An 18,138-nucleotide genomic window follows, 5' to 3' on the forward strand; every position below is an offset into this window, starting at 1 on the left:
AATGTTTAATTCCTGGTTCTGACTTTTTGTTGCCATGTCTCCAGAAGTAGTCTCAGAATTATTTGTTACCTCCTTATGTAATAAATAGTTTCAAACATTTTTCAGACATTCTGGTTGACCTTGCCTTTCAAGATTATAATTAAAACTCACTGATTTGAAAAGTCTACTTCAATGAATATCTGTGGAACAGTTTCCTGGAATTCAGTGAATTTAAGCAACAATGTTAAATTTAAAAGGAGCTTTGAATCAGATATACAAATTGTACACTAAGGTAAAAGCAAAATACTACGGATGCTGGAAATCCGAAACAAAAACTGAAAATGCTGGAAAAACTCAGCACAAGAAAACACAATCCAATCAGCCATGATCTTGCATAGCGGAGCAGGCTGCAGAGGCCGAATGACCTACTTTTCCTATTTTGTATGTATGAGTACACTAGAATCCCTTTGAGCATCAGCATCTACAAGTTTCATTCTGCTTTTCTATTATTATGACCAAATGAATGACTTCACATTTCCCCACATTATATTCCATCTGCCACCTTGTTGCCTGCTCACTTAACCTGTCTCTATCTCTTTGCAGTATCTGTGTGCTCCCCAAAGCTCACATTCCCATTTAACTTTCTATCATACATCACTCTGTCTAACTCATTCATATAGATTGTAAATATCTGAGGCCCTAAAACTGATCCTTGCAGCTCTCCACTAGTAACAGCCTGCCGGCCTACCATACTTATCCCTACTCTCTGCTTCCTGTCCATTAACCAATCCTCCTATGTTAATATATCTCCCCCAACTTCATGAGGAGCCCTTATCTTGTGAAATTTGCTGTTGACAGAAGGATAGGTAGGAAAATAAGTTGTGAAGAGGACATTTGGAGCCTGCAAAGGGCCATAGGTTAAATGAGTGGGCAGAAAGTTGGCAGATGGCGTATGATGTGGGAAAATGTGAACTTGTCCACTTTGGCAGGAACAATAGAAAAGTAGCATATTATTTAAATAGGGAGAAATTGCAGAGCTCTGAGGTACAGAGGGACCTGGGTGTCCTGATACATGAATTGGGAAAAGTTAGTATGCAAATACAGCAAATGATTAGGAAGGCAAATGGAATGTTGTTTATTGTAAGGGGAATGGAATATAAAAGTAGGGATGTGTACAGGATGTTGGTAAGACCATACCTCAAGTACTGTGTAAAGTTTTGTTCTCCTTATTTAAGGAAGGATATAAATGCATTAGAAGAAATTCAGAGAAGGATCACTTGACTGACACCTGGGATGGGGTGGGGGGGTGGGGGGGATTATTTTATACGGAAAGGTTGGACAGGCTGAGCCTGTATCTGTTGGAGTTTAGAAGATTGAGAGGTGATCTTACTGAAACCTAGAAGATCCTGAGGGGGCTTGACAGGGTGGATGCTGAAAGAATGTTTTTCCTTGTGGGTGAGACGAGAACTAGAGGACACAGTTTAAAAATAAAGGGCTCACAGTTAAAATGGAGATGAGAGGAAATTTTTTAAGGCTCGTGTATCTTTGGAACACTTCCCCAGAGAGCGGTGGAGGCAGCATCAATGAATGTGTTTAAGGCAGAGGTAGATAGATTTGTGAGTAACAAGGCAGTCAAAAGTTGTTGGGGGTGGACAGAGTGTAGAGTTGAGGCCACAACCAAAACAACCATGATCTTATTGACTGGCGGAGTAGGCATGAGAGGCCAAATTGCCTACTCCTCTTAATTTGTATGTTTGTGACACCTTATTGAATGCCTTTTGGAAATCCTGAAAATACCACATCTTCTGGTTCCCCTTTATGTGCCCTACTAGTTACATCCTTAAACTCCACAATTTTGTGAAACACAATTTCCCTTTCGTATAACCAGGTTGACTTTGTCTGATCATACCTTATATTTCTAAGTGCACTATCAAAACTTCAGCTCTGAAGAAGAGTCATACAAATTCAAAACGTTAACTCTGTTTTTCTCTCCTCTGCTGTTAGACCTGCTGAGTTTTTCCAGTATTTTCTGTTTTGGTACAAATTGTACAGTATGTTTGTGTTTAGAATGATAATGATTGGTTCTTCCCTGAAGTGAACTGTGCCAAAACACTGTTAAGCTGGATTTGGACATGATTTCCATCAGTGAAGTTATTTGTTTTATTTTATATTCATTTTGGGGATGTGCATGTCACTGGCAAAGCCAGCATTTCATGCTCATCCCTAGTTACTCTTGAGAAGATGCTGCTGGACTTCCCCGTTGAACTGCTGCAATTTGTGCAATTAAAGTAAACAGTTTGCTAGGCCATTTCAACAAACAATTAAGAGTCAACCAAGTTTTAAATCCTTATGTATCATGACAGAATTAAAGAAGCGATATTTGAAAATGCTCCTTACAAAAGCAGCAGCAATATGTATTTACGTAGTGCCTGATGCATAGAAAAAACATCATCAGAGCAACTTAATCAGAATTCAATGCAATTTATTAAAATTCTCATGTAGGTTTTGAAATTTGCCTACAAGTGAGTCATTATTTTAAAAATAACTCCATAATTTCAAGCTGATTGATAGATAGTTTTTCGTTTTGGTATGTGCTCAGCACTGTGTCTAGCACTCAAAACTCATTCACTTTAATCAAGACGTGCCAGTGCCAAACACTTTCTCTTAAATCATCTTCCTGTCTGCCAATTCACTTGTGTTCCACCCTGTTTTTAAGGTGTTATCGCCCTTGCTGATTCAACTCCACAAAGTTGGATCAAGTTATAAGAAAATCATCTACTTCTCCATTCTACAGGAAGATTTGCTTTTGGGGAGGGCCAGGAAAAGGAAGAGGAAAATATTCTCAGTCAAGAACAATGACCTAGGTCTTTGGTTTTTAAAATTTTAGATTGCTCACCAGTTTAAAGTTCCTATTTTCATTCTTGGCAAAGCCTTATTGGCATGGCAACCAAGATGATACATCATCAGAACAAGCAGTGGGAAGCCAAGAGGTTTAATTGCAAGGAAGACTTGGTGGGGGTTGGGGGCAGCAGCGGTGTGGAGGGGGGAGAGAGAAACTGGCAGAATGTATATTGCTGTTGCTTGGGTGGGTTTTTTGTAATGATCACATATGAGGTGAGGCCAAGAGGCAGGTTCGCTCACACTGTGATGACCAGTCTGCATTTCTAAAATCATTCCTAATTAAGTACTCATGGCGAGATCACAGGGAGACGGTGGCATAATGATAACGTCACTGGATTGGATTAGTGACCCAGAGACCCAGGCTAAAGCGGATTCAAATCTCACCACGGCAGTTTGGAGGAGAAGCCTAATCCTTGTCAATGACTCCGTTCTTCCTTCTGGGACAGTTGTTCTAATTAATGCTGAATTAGACAGTATATAAAATGAGTGTATTAAAAACAGAAAATGTTGGAAATACTCAGCATGTCTGGCAGTATCTGGGGAGAGAGGAACAGTTAATGTTTCAGGTCAAGGACCTTCAGAACTGAAAGAAGATAAAAATATAAAAGGTTTGTGCAAGTGAGAGATGGTTGGGAGAGAAGGTCTGCAATAGTGTAGAGGGCAGGAGGGATTAAATGACAAAAGCTTTCATGGTATAAAAGGCAAAGGAAGTGATAATGATTGTAATAAAGAAACAAAAAAATACCCAGAGTGGGTGTGAATGGCAGAACAGCCGTGATTGAAAGCAAAAACATAAGAACAAGATTAAGGCCAGGATATGCAAAAAAAACAGAAGCAAAATGGGAGGAACAGAGTTTACTGTCTGAAATTGTTGAACTCAGTGTTGAGTCCAGAAGGCTGTAAAGTGCCAAATTGGAAAAGAAGTCCTGTTTCCTGAGTTTGTGTTCAGCTTCACTGGAACTCTGCAGCAAGCCGAGGATGGAGATGTCATTGTGAGAGCACGGAGGAGAATTAAAATGGTAGATAACCGGAAGCTCGGGGTCATGCTTGTGGACTGAGCGGAGGTCTTATACAAAGCGGTCACCAATCTGCATTTGGCATCTCCAATGTAGAGAAGACTATATTGTGACTAGTGAATACAGTATACTAAATTGAAACCATTGCTTCACCTGGAAGGAGTGTTTGGGCACGGGGTGGTGAAGAGAGAGGAGGTACACAGGCAGGTGTTACATCTCCTGCTTTTTCATGGGAAGGTGCTGTGGGAAAGGGGCGAGGTGTTGGAGGTGATTGATAAGTGGACCAGGAAAACACATTGACGACCAGTACATTGATGACTGTATCTGTGCCACTTCCTGCTCTCATCCAGAACTGGAAAACATCACCAACTTTGCTTCTAATTTCCACCCTTCTCTCATCTATGCATGGTCTATCTTTGAATCTTCTCTTTGTCAACTTGTCTCCATTTATGAGGACAGGATATCATCTAATATTCATGAGAAGTGCACTGACTCCCATAGCTAACTCGGCTACACTTCCTCACACCCTGCTTCCTGTAAGGACTCCATTCCATTCTCCCAGTTACCCTGTCGCCTTGTGTTCTGATGATGCAAACTTCCAGAATCGCGCTCCTGATATGTCCACTTTTTTCCTCAACTGAGAATTCCTACACCCCTCACCCCCCACAACTGTGGTTGACAGGACCTGCAATCATATACCACCTTTTCCCACCCTTCTTCTCTCAGCCCTCCCCCTCCCTCCCAGAACCAGGATAAGGTTCCTTTTAACTTCAACTTCCACCCCATCAGCCTCTGCATTTAATGGAATGTCCTCTGCCATTTCTCCTCCCTCCAGCATGATGCCAAGACCAATCACACTTTTCTCTCCCTGCACTGAAAGCATTCCCTCTGTAACACCCTGGCCCCTCCTCTGTTTGACCGCATTACAAACGCCTCTCTTAGCATATGATCTTGTCTCACCATATCAGGGGGAGGCGGTGATATAGTGGTATTGTCATTGGATTGGTATTCCAGAGACCCAGGGTAATGCTCTGGGGACCCTGGTTCAAATCCCATCACGGCAGATGGTGGAATTTGAATTCAATAAAAATCTGGAATTAAAAGTCTAATGACGGCCACGAATCCGGGAGGAGAGAGCTGATGGTACAGTGGTTGACAGTCAGGAGGGAGTTGCCCAGGAAGTCTTCATCCATTCTGGCCCCCATGAAGTCTCATGGCATCAGGTGAAACATGGGCAAGGAAACCTTCTGCTGATTACCACGTATCACCCTCCCTCAACTGATGAATCAGTGCTCCTCCATGTTGAACACCTCTTGGAGGAGGCACTGAGGGTGACAAGGGCGCAGAATGTACTCTGGGTGGGGGACTTCAATGTCCATCACCAAGACTGGCTTGGTAGCATCTCAACAGACCGAGCTGGCTGAGTCCTAAGGTACATAGCTGCTTGACTGGGTCTGCGGCAGGTGATGAGGGAACCAACAAGTGGGAAAAACATACTTGACCTCATCCTTACCAACCTCCTGTCGCAGATGAATCTGTCCATCCCAATATGGGTAGGAGTGACCACCACACAGTTGTTGTGGAGACAAAGCCCCGTCTTCACATTGAGGATACCTGCCATCATGCTGTGTGGCATTACCAACCATGTTAAATGGGATACATTTCAAACAGACCTAGCAACTCAAGACTGAGTATCCATGAGGTTCATCACCAGCAGCAGAATTGTACTCAAACACAATCTGTAACCTCATGGCCTGGCATATCCCCCACTCTACCATTACCATCAAGCCAGGGGATCAACCCTGGTTCAGTGTAAAGTGTAGGAGTGCATCCCTTAGGTATGCCTGAAGCAACACCTGGCATACCTAAAAATGAGGTGTAAACTTGGTGAAGCTACAACACAAGACTACTTGCGTTCCAAAAGCATAAACTACAAGTGATAGACAGGGTTAAGTGATCACACAACCAAAGGATCAGATCTAAGGGCTGCAGTTCTATCATATCCAGTCGTGAATGGTGGCAGACAATTAAGCAACTCACTGGAGGAGGAGGCTCCACAGATATCCCCATCCTCAATGATGGGGGAGCCCAGCATAGCAGTGCAAAAGATAAGGCTGAAGCATTTGCAACAGTGTTCAGCCAGAAGTGCCCAATTGGATGATCCATCTTGATCTCCTCCGAATGTCCCCAGCATCACAGGTGCCAGTCTTCAGTGAATTTGATTCACCTCACGTGATATCAAGAATTAGCTGAAGGCACTGGTTACTGAAAAGGCTATGGGCCCTGACAATTTTCCAGCAATAGTACTGAAGGCTTCAGAACTTGCTGTACCCCTGGCCAAGCTGTCCCAGTACAGCTACAACACCGGCATCTAACCAGAAATGTGGAAAATTGTCTAGGTAAGTCCTGTGCACAAAAAGCAGGACAAATCCAACCAGCCAAATACCGCCCCTTCAGTCTATTCTCGATCATCAGTAAAGTGGTGGAATGGGTTGTCAACAATGCTATGAAGTGGCATTTGCTTAGCAATAGCTTGCTCACTGAGGCTCAGTTTGGGTTCCACCAGAGGTGCTCAGTTTCTGACCTCATTACAGCCTTGGTTCAAACATGAACAAAAGAGCTAAATTTCAGAGGTGAGGTGAGAGTGACTGCCCTTGACGTCAAGGCAGCATTTGACAGAATGTTACTTCAAGGAGCCCTAGTAAACCTGGAGTCAATGGGAATCAGGGGGATAACTCTCCACTGGTTGATGTTGTACCTAGCACAAAGGAAGATGTTTGTGGTGGTTGGAGGTCAGTCATCTCAGTTCCAGGACACAGTGCAGGAGTTCCTCAGGGTAGTGTCCTAGGCCCAACTATCTTCAGCTGCTTCATCAATGACCTTCCTTCTGTCATAAAGTCAAAAGAGGGATGATCGCTGATGATTGAACATTGTGCAGCACCATACGCGACTCCTCAGATACTGAAGCAGTCCATGTCCAAATGTAGCAAGACCTGGGCAAGTTCCAGGCTTGGGCTGACAAGTGGCATGTAACATTCGCACCACACAAGTGTCAGGCAATGCCCATCTCTAACAAGAGAGAATCTGACTATCACCCCATGACATTCAATGGCATTACCATCACTGAATCCCCCACTATCAACATCCTGGAGGTGACCATTGACCAGAAACTGAACTGGACCAGCCATATAAATATTGTGGCTACAAGAGGAGGCCAAAGGCTAGGACTAGCTCTCCTCCTGACCCCTCAAAGCCTATCCACCATCTACATGGCACAAGTCAGCAGTGTGATGGAATGCTGTCCACTTGCTGGTTGAGTGCAGCTCCAACAACATTCAAAAAGCTTGACACCATCCAAGACAAAGTAGCTTGTTTGGCACCCCTTCCACAAACATGCACTTCCTCCACCACCGATGAACAGTAGCAGCAATGTGCACCATCTATAAGATGCACTGCAGGAATTCACCAAGGCTGCTTAGACAGCACCTTCCAAACCAATGACCACTACCATGTAGAAGGACAAGGGCAGCAGATAGATGGGAACACCACCACCTGAAGATTCCCCTCCAAAACACTCACCATCCTTACTTGGAAATATGTCGCCATTCCTTCACTGTCGCTGGGTCAAAATCCTGGAACTCCCTTCCTAACAGCACATTGGGTGTTCCTACACCACATGGACTGCAGCGGTTAAAGAAGGCAGCTCATCGCCATCTTCTCAAGGGCAACTAGGGATAGGCAATAAATGCTGGCCTAGCCATCGAAGCCCATATCCTGTAAATGAATAATTAAAAGGAATCTTTATTATCTATTCCAACTTTATTTTTTTCCCTGAAAATTTATGTTCTCTGACTCTGGATTTTCAAACATTGATCAGCTTCATCTCATCATTGGCACCAGACCCTTCAGCCACATCAGCTTTATTCTGGAAATCACTTCTTAAAGCCACCCAGCATTCCATTTTTAAAAAAATACTAACATAATTGACCGATCATTCATCTCATTGATGTTAGTTTGATCTATTTTTGGGTGAAGTTTGGCTTTTTTTTTGTATTACCTTAGTTAAGAAGATAAGAGATCAGAAATAGGAGCATGAGAAGATCATGCTGTCATCAAGCCTGCTCAGCCATTCAGTATGATCAGTGCTGATTTTGAGCTTCAATTCCACTTTCCCATATCCCTTGATTCTATAAGACACCAAAAATCTGTCTATCCTAACCTTAAATGTATTCAGTGATGGAGCATTCACAACGTTCTGGGGTAGAGAATTTCAGATTTCAGAAACCTTTGAATGAAGACATTTCTCCTCATCTTAGTCCTAAATGATTGACACATTTATCATTAGACTGTGCCCCCTTGTTCTAGATTCCCAACCAGGGGAAACAATGTCTCCATATCTACCTTGTCAAGCCCCTTCATAACCTTAAATGTTTCAATGAAATCTCATCTCATTCCACTAAACACCAGAGATTAAAGACACAATTTACTCAGCCTTTCATCATAGGACAACCTCCTCATCCCAGGGACTAATCTAGTGGTGCTGTACTACTTCCAATGCAAGTATATGCAGCAAGACCTGGTCAACATTCAGGCTTGGGCTGATAAGTGGCAAATAACATTTGTGCTATACAAGTGCCAGGCAATGTCCATCTCCAACAAGAGAGAATCTAATCATCTCCCTTTGACATTTAATGGCATTACCATCACTGAATCCCCCACTATCAACATCTTGGGGGGGTTACCATTGACCAGAAACTGAATTGGGCTAGTCAGATGCTGGGAATCCTGTGGTGAGTAACTTATCACCTGTCTCCCCAAAGCCTGTCCACCATCTACAAGGCAGGAGTGTGATGGAATACTCTCCATTTGCCTGGATGGTGCAGCTCCAACAACATTCAAGTAGCTTGATACCATCCAGGATGAAGCAGCTCGCTTGATTGCCATCCATCCACTGCCTTCAACATTCACTACCTCCAACACTGACACACAGTAGCCATAGTGTGTACCATCTACAGGATGCACTGCAGTAACTCACCAAGGCTCCTTCGACAGCACCTTTCAAACCCACACTCTCTAACACCTAGAAGGACAAGGGCAGCAGATAGATGGGAACACCACCACCTGGAAGTTCCCCTCAAAGCCACTCACCATCCTGACTTGGAAGTATATCGCTGTTCCTTCACTGTCACTGGGTCAAAATCCTGGAACCTCCCTTCCTAACAGTGCTCTGGGTGTACCTACACCACATGGACTGCAGCAGTTCAAGAAGGCAGCTCATCACCACCTTCTCAAGGACAATTATGGATGGGCAAAAAATGCTGGCCTAGCCAGCGAAGCCCACATCCTGTGAACGAATAAAAAAAACTTTCCTTACATATGGAGACCAAAATTGCACATATTATTCCAAGTGTGGTCTCACCAAAGCTGCATACAATTGTAGCAGACTTCTTTATTTTTGTACTTCAGTACTTCAGATAGACCAGAGCAGGTTATGTTGTCACGGAGGTGGGTGGAGCTTCTGGTTTCATTTTGCCTGTATATTTGCTGCAAGAGTGAGTGTTCTGCAACAGGGGAAGAGGTTGGATACTGACAAGGTGGTGCTGTTAGCAGACTTCAATAGAATCGAATCATAGAATGTTGATGGCACAGAAAGAGGCCATTTAGCCTAGTGTGTCTGTGCCAGCCAAAAAACGAGCTACTCAGCCTAATCTCACTTTCCAGCATTTGGTTCGTAGCCCTGCAGGTTATGGCACTTCAGGTGCATATCCAGACACCTTTTAAATTAGTTGAGGGCTTCTGCCTCTACTACCCTTTCAGACAATGGGTTCCAGACCCCCACAATCTTCTCGATGAAAAATTATTTCCTCATCTCCCCTCTAATCTTTCTACCAATCACTTTAAATCTTTGCCTCCTAGTCACTGACCTCTCTGCTACAATAAAAAGGCCCTTCCCATCCAGGCCCCTCACAATTTTGCACATCTCAATCAAATCTCCCTTCAGCCTCCTCTGTTCCATGGAGAACAACCTCAGCCTATCCAATCTTTCCTCATAGCTGCAATTTTCCAGTCCTGGCAACGTCCTTGTAAATCTCCTCTGTACCTTTTCTAATTCAGTTATATCCTTTCTGAGGTGACCAGGACTGCACACAATACTCAACTTGTGGCCTAACTAATGTTTTATATAGTTCCATTATTACCTCCCTGCCCTTATATTCTCTGCCTTGGTTAATAAATGAAAGGATTCCATATGCCTTCTTAAGCATCTTCTCAACCTGTCCTGCTACCTTCAGAGATCTGGGGACATTCACTCCAAGGTCCCTCACTTCCTCTATATCTTTCAGTATCCTCCTGTGTGATCCTTTGCCTTTTTTGACATTGACAACTGCATCACCTCACACTTCTCTCATTTAAATTTCATTTACTACTTTTCTGCCCAGTCCATTGATATCTTCCTGCAGTCTACTTCACCTCACTATCAACCGTGCGGCCAATTTTTGTGTTGCCTGCATGCTTCTTGGTCATTCCTCCTACATTTATATCCAAATCATTAATATATACCACAAAAATCAGGGGACCTAGTACTGACCCCTGCGGAACCCCACTGGAAACAGCCTTCAAAACAATAACATCCCTGAACAATTACCCTTTGTTTCCTGCTACTGAGCCAATTTTATATCCAGCTTTCTACCTTCCCCTGGATCCCATGGGCTTTTATTTTTTTAACCAGCCTGCCATGTGGGACCTTTTAAAAAGATTTGCTAAAATCCGTGTAGACTACATCAACTACACTACCCTCAGCAATCCTCCTTGCTACTTCCTCAAATAATTCAGTCAAATTATTCAGAACTGACCTTCCCTTAACAAATCCATGTTGGCAATTCTTGATTAACCCATGACTTTCTAAGTGACAGTTTATCCTGTCCCTCAGCATTGATTCCAATAATTTGCCCACTACCAAGGTCAGACTGACTGGCCTGTAATTATTTGGTCTAACTCTTGTTCCCTTTTTAAACAAAGGTACAACATTAACAGACCTCCAATCCTCTGGCACCTCACCTCTATCCAGTGAGGATTGGGAAAATGATGGTTAGACACTCGCAATTTCCTCTCTGGCTTCTTTTAACAGCCTGAGGTACATTTCATCTGGCCCTTGTGATTTATCAATTTTCAAGGATGCTAATCCCCTTAATACTAACTCTCTCCCTGTACTTATCACATCCAATAGTTCACATTCCTTCTACTTAACTACAATGTCTGCATCGTCACCCTCTTTTTTGAAAACAGGTGAAAAATATTCATTAAAAACCATATCTACATCCTCCACCTCCATATGTAGATTACAGTTTTGGTCTTTTATGGGCCCTACTCTTTCCTCAGTTATCCTCTTACCCTAATGTATTGATAAAACATCTTTGGTTTCTCATTGAATTTGCTTGCCAATATTCTTTCATGCCCTCTCTTTGCTTTCCTAGTTTCCTTTTTGATTTCACCCATCCTCTTTCTATATTCTCATCTTTCTGTAGTTAGATTTTTAAAATAATTCACGGAATGTATGTGTCGTTGGCTAGGCCAGCATTTATTCTCCATCCCTAATTGCCCTTGAGAATGTGGTGGTGAGCTGCAGTCCATGTGATATAGTACACCCACAGTGCTTTTATGGTGGGAGTTCCAGGATTTTGATCCAGTGACAGTGAAGGAACGGTGATATAGTTCCAAGTCAGGATGGTGAGTGACTTGAAGGAAAACTTCTAGGTGGTGGTGTTCCCATCTATCTGCTGCCCTTATCTTTCTAGGTGGTAGATGTTGCAGATTTGGAAGGTGTTGTTAAAGGACCCTTGGTGAGTTGCTGTGGTGCGACTTGTAAATGGTACAGACTCCTGCCACCATACATCCGTGGTGGAGGGAGTGAATGTTGGAGATGGTGGGTGGGGTGCCAGTAAAGCGGGCTTCTGTGTCCAGGATGGTGTCAGCCTTCTTGTGTGTTGTTAGATCTGCATTCATCCAGGCAAGTGGAGATATTCCATCACTCCTGACTTGTGCCTTGTAGATGGTAGCCAGGAGGGGAGTTACTCTCCGCAGAATTCCCAACCTCTGACCTGCTCTTGCACCCACAGTATTTATATGGCTGGTCCAGTTCAGAATCTGGTCAGTGGTAATCACCAGAATATTGATAGTGGGAGATTCATTGATGGTAATGCCATTGAATGTCAAGGGGAGAAAATTAGATTCTTTCTTGCTGGAGATGGTCATCAATTGGCACTTGTATGGCATGAATATTATTTGCCATTTATCAGCCCAAGACTGAATATTGTCTTGCTGCATATGGACACGGACTGCCTCAGTATCTGAGGAGCACGAGTGGTGCTTAACATTGTGCAAGCATCAGTGAACATCCCCACTTCTGACCTTATGATGGAGGGAAGGCGATTGATAAAGCATCTGAAGATGGTTTGTCCTAGGACACTATCCTGAGGAATATCTGCAGCAATGTCCCGGGACAGATGATTGACCTCCAACCACCACAACTATCTTCCTTTGTACTAGGTATGATTCTGACCAGAATCAGAATTAGAGAGTTTTCCCCCTGAGTCCTATTGACTTTAGTTTTACTAGGACTTCTTGATGCCACATGCAGTTAACTGCTCCCTTGATGTCGTGGGAAGTTACTTCCAGCTCACCTCAGGAGTTCAGCTCTTTTGTCCATGTTTGGACCAAGGCTGTAATGAGGTCAGGAGCTGAATGTCCCTGGGGGAACCCAAACTGAGCGTCACTGAGCAGGTTATTACTGAGTAAGTGCTTTTTGATAGCACTGTCGCCGATACTTTCCATCATTTTGCTGATCACGGGTCACTGGCAGAGAGGAGGAAGTGCATCAGGGCACCTTTGGAGCGTCCTGAGATTACGCCCCCAGGGTGGCTTGGCGGTGCTCCTCTCCCCTTGTTGGTGCATGATGGAACCTCCTTCACTCCAAGAGGAGAAAGGGCACCCAGAGGGAGATCAAGATGCGCAGTCCTGCTGTTGCCTAGCCACTGTCTTATAGAGTCCATGGCTAGAGTAATGGAATGCAGATCTGAGTGCATATCTGGCAGTCACAGTGTTCTCCTGGGCCTGGCTCTCCATGGGGGCTGCCGACCTCTCTGTGGAGAAAGCCATGCGCTCATATGCTGGAGCTATGGCAGGACTCATGCTTGGATGAATCCTCCTCCTTTGACCCAAGGCTTTTCTTAGCCCCTGCACTTATGGTGATGTTCCCCTGCCCGTCTCTGCATCGCCATCAGGTTTCTTATGGTCATTTCTAGAGGTATGTCATCAGCAGGGGGCTTGGCATAGACCTAATCTCTAACAGACTTCTGACCTCAGCTGTCAGATCCTCCATCAGCTGTAGGGACATGTCTGTGATGTGCTCACCAGATTTTGGCCCTAGCTTAATTGCGAATGTGTACCCACTGAGGTGACTGTGCTGGTGGAGGGTGCAGGGAACTTGGTGCAAGTTAAGGCAGGGCATCAGAGTTTTGATTGAGCTGAAGGTTATGGAGGATGAAATATTCATGAGACAACACTTGGTAAAAGTGTTTGTGATGCACTTTGAAGTATATCTGCTTGATGCGCAATGTCACTATATAAATGAAAGCTAGTCTTGGTTGCTTTATTCATGATCTTAGTCTCATAATAGCTCATTTTGTAAGATCACTAACTACTTAGGGGAGGAATCATACAGACCAGGAAGAACCCAGATTTTGATGCTGAATTAGCTGATTATAACTTGGGCAACCATCGAGTTAATACCGTTAGTATGGAGTGTTTGTGAGTGGAGGCAGTGGGTATTTGTAGGCAATTACAGAGTTAGAGAGGGGTGAAACAATGAAGGAATATAAATATAGAAATGGACCTAAAATTTTGCTGTTCTGATTGATTCAGTTTTATGCTAATAATGATTTCAGGACCAATTAGCATTACCATTACTCAGCTCCTGTTTGAGGAAAGAATAAATAAATAAATAAAGAAGCCATTTATTATTTTTGTATCAAGCATGCAATTTTTGGATTTTGTCTGGAGCTTCCTCAATCTTGAACAGGGCAAATCATTATCTTCTGGCTAACCTGGTTGCTTTTTCCCCACATGACAGTCGAAGTCCATTGGCATTCCTCCTCCTTCAGGTACCATGCTGTAAGAGGACATTGGCGACCATGACTTCCATTGGATTGGTCCATGATTATGCTTGGCAAAGTACTGCAGTGGTTTGCTATTGCCTTCTGCAGCATAGCTGATCAAGAAATTCTCCTGCTGTTACCACCTGCCATCAGGCGTAATAGAAAGATTTACAGGCTGGTATTCAACCTGTTTGGCCATGTTATGAATGTACCTTCCATTGCCATCAAGTCCTGAAGAGGGACTTGACCCTGAAACCTCTGATGCAGAGGTGGGGATGCTGTCCCCTGCATGATAAGACTTCCCTTTGACATTAGCTACAATTATTTGAAACCAGTGGATTTTTCCTTTCTGCCTATGTTGGCTGCCCTGCAAGAGTGTAACTCAGGTCCATGTGCCCTCAGATCTTAGTTCCACATTTTTTAGCATTAAAATTCAGAAAAGCATTCACAAGCTCATTCATAAATATTGAAATATTCCTCAATGCGAAAGGATTGAGGGAGTTTCCCCAGGTGCAACCAAGCTGTGGGGAGAAAGACAAAGACCAGAGAGTATCATTGATGAAGTGTCATATCAGTGGAGGACAATGTTTCTCATGCTGTAAATTATAAGTTGCTTCGTGATTGATTATCATTGTACAATCATGATCCAACTTGTATATCACTAAGTTTAGCACATGTACCAGTCAGTTTGCGTGTGTTATCAGGTAGTTCTATCTGTCACAGATCAAACACTGACTCATAAACCCGATACTTATTGAAGAGCAGGCTCCCCCTTTCAGGTACTTAGATGAGGATTTATCAGAGCAACTGATTGTGCCAAATAGCTATTTGACATGTTCAACAATGAAAGCACCAACTGGGGATCAACGTCATCACATAGAGGCCAAGTGTTAAAAAAATGTTCATATCTGTGAGTTTATAGGAAAATTAAGCAAAAATATAAAATTTGAAATGGAATGCACTGTAAAAGGATCCTAAGTTACCTGCTGGTGGAGTGAAATCTTGGAAAGAAAGTTTAAAGGGCAATAGTGAAAATAGATGCATGAACTGTGCTGATATTAGGCTCCAGTGGCCACAGGATCAATTTGTAGTGGGTGTATAACTGTTTCCTAGTGCTATGGCTCGATACTCAAAGTTTGATACCATCCAGGATAACACATCCCTCCTAATTGGCATCCTTCCACACACCAGTCAGATACTGGTGGATCGTGGCTGCAGTGTGTACTATCTACAGGATGCTCTTCAGCAACTTGCCAAAGCTTCTTCGACAGCACCTTCCAAGGCAGTGGCCCCCACTACCCAGCAAACAAAGGGCAGCAAGTGCATAGGAATATCATAATCTCCAAGTTCCACACTAAGTCACACACCATGCTGACATTCCTTCATCTTCATTCAGCCAAAATCCTGGAATTCCCCACCTAACAATACTCTTCACCAATGGAATGAAGTATTTCAAAATGAAAGCTCACCAGCACCTGCTCTAGGAGAATCAAGTATGAGCAATAAATGAGCAACACCCAGACCACAGAATAGATTAAAAAAAAATACAGGTTGGCAGCTTTATTTGAATATGGCTTAAATTGAAATAGATAGTTATCGCCAGATATTGCTGCTGTATTTTTAAAGAGTCTTTTTTCAACGAACTTTGAAGTGATTTACTTCATATAATCATTTTCACATCACAGGTGCCAACATTTTGAGAGACTCTGCAGGGAATGTCAAACTTGGTGATTTCGGAGCCAGCAAACGTTTGCAGACTATTTGTATGTCGGGGACAGGGATTAAATCAGTCACTGGAACACCCTATTGGATGAGCCCCGAGGTTATCAGCGGTGAAGGATATGGCAGGAAGGCAGATGTCTGGTAAGCATTATACTGGGGGCAGCAAGAAGGGAAGAATAATTAGGGATTGTGATTTTTAAAAAATAATTTAATCAAAACGTTTCCTGGGAGTATAAAGGTAACCGTCTGTATTAATGCAGAAAAATTCTTCATAATGAAGAGCTGAATGTCAAAATCATTTGTTGAGATTATCCTCCAAAACACAGATGATAAATGTGCTTCTTTGGTTGTACTACCTGTAGACCAGCAAGACTGTAGTTCAGCCTCTGGTTTTTGCTGCCTTAGCTGGGATAGTAACAGTGAAGTTGCAAGTGAATTCATATCTCTCGATTGGCCCCCCATGAACTCTATTGTATTGATTGAATTTTGGGTGAAGACAGGATTAAGCAATGGAGTTCTTTTATACAATTGGTACTCACTGGGTTCACTCATGAAGTATGGGTGAGATATTGCTGGGCGTTAGTGGAACTGCACCTAACCAAGAGGCAGCACCATGAGGAGAGGAAGGACAAAATTGGTAACAGTAAAACAATGCCTACATTACATCGTCTTGGTCTCTGACCCATTGGGGTACTAGAGGGTGAAATGTGATGGGCTAAATAACCTGTTTATGTTCTACTATGCATGGTTCTCTTCCTTTGACACTGGGACCAGGTCAATGTAGGGTCATGCTACAAAGAAAAAGAAACATTAGATATAAGCTATTGCATTTTTTTCTTGTGTTGATTCTAAACAAACCTAGTGCTGTTATTTTATGCTTTATGTGCATGTGTTTATTTTGAAAATGGTTTTCTTTTCATTTATAAAGGAGTGTAGGGTGCACCATTGTGGAAATGTTGACAGAGAAACCTCCTTGGGCAGAGTTCGAAGCCATGGCTGCCATCTTCAAAATTGCCACCCAGCCAACTAAGCCCCAGCTTCCAGATAGTGTTTCAAACTCATGCCGGGCATTCCTGAAGCAAATATTCGTAGAAGAGAAACGGAGACCACCTGCAGAAGAACTTCTGAGACATGCTTTTGTTCAGTATAACCTCTAGTCAAGTGTTCATTGGAGCTGTGAAGAGTTGTTACACCGCTGAGTAAGACTTTGAAACGACTCCCAACTCTTGTACAGCTCCTTCCAAAGAAATTATATTTTAACCTTGTATATATTATTTGTAAAAAAAATACACAAAATGTAAATCAATGCAGTTGCACATTCTGTTTTTTCCTTCTTGTGACACCCTCATATCTGTAAGCAATCCCTGTAATCTATGGATCTGAGTCAGTCACGAGATAGAAAAACAGGAAAAATCCACTAAATCCTCAGATTTTGCACTTACCTTTTTCAAAACAAGACTGTCTCATCGTCCTGGAGTCTAAGATGCAACTACGCATTGCCTGTGACATTTGAATGATGTCACGATGTGACTGACAGATTATACGTCTTTACTGAAAGGAAGCTTGTCACCAAAATGTCCCCAGACCCTTTATCCATTCTACAGCTCCATGCTTGGGCAAACAAGGGAAAGATGAGTCAGATTTTTGGTTCCAGGAGCAAGGTTAACTGATTTACCAAAACGTTTTGGCCTCGAACTGGAATGCTCTCCTTTCCTTATCCTTTTTTTCTATTCAATTACTATCGGGCTGTATATAATAATGAAATTTAAGTATAATGTTGTTTACTTGAGAGCCGTTTTGAATTTTTGTAAAAAAAAATAGTAATCCTCCTTTCACTGGATGGAATTAAAGGATCATTGAAATGCACAAATAATGGCAAAGTATTGAAATCCCATTAGGAAATAAGGTGGATTGGGTGGTGCCAAAGGACTTTGGCAAGGAAGATTCAAACGTGTCCCTGTTTTAAAAAAGATGAAGGGATAGGCCCAGTAATCACATGCCAGTTAGCCTAACATCCATGGTCGGGAGACTTTTAGAGATAGTGGGCACAAATTTCATTTTCTGAAGTGGTACTACAGAAGCCTAGCTTCCTTTTACTGGGGTCTGCTGCGCTGTCAGTCACTTCCAGCTTGGTCCACACAGTGCTTCATCATGAAAAAGGCACTCACACAGATATACTGGAACGCTCTGAATCAGTGCTATCATGTCATCACATAGCGACACCAGGATACCTCTTTTGGACCACGCAGGTTCAGGCCATTAATCTATAGATCATTCACCAATGATCATGTGTTCCACAAGATTTGCCCTCAACCAGGGCTAATTAAAGGGCTACATACAATGGCATTACCATTGCGGATTCCACCACT

General features: G+C 42.9%; 1 protein-coding gene across 4 annotated transcripts in view; it reads left to right on the plus strand.

Annotated features, from left to right (window-relative positions):
- The window catches only part of map3k22 (mitogen-activated protein kinase kinase kinase 22), a 169,278-nt gene extending 151,643 nt beyond the window's left edge, over nt 1-17,635 (plus strand). For all 4 annotated transcript variants that reach the window (XM_041189496.1, XM_041189494.1, XM_041189497.1 and 1 more), the window contains 2 exons: nt 15,733-15,910; nt 16,698-17,635. In XM_041189496.1, coding sequence (XP_041045430.1) covers nt 15,733-15,910; nt 16,698-16,926 — 407 coding nt within the window. In that variant the 3' untranslated portion in view covers nt 16,927-17,635. The remainder of the gene's footprint in view (nt 1-15,732; nt 15,911-16,697) is intronic.
- Nucleotides 17,636-18,138: the final 503 nt, after the last annotated feature.

This window comes from Carcharodon carcharias, chromosome 6 (genome assembly GCF_017639515.1).
Source record: "Carcharodon carcharias isolate sCarCar2 chromosome 6, sCarCar2.pri, whole genome shotgun sequence".
Taxonomy (NCBI): domain Eukaryota; kingdom Metazoa; phylum Chordata; class Chondrichthyes; order Lamniformes; family Lamnidae; genus Carcharodon; species Carcharodon carcharias.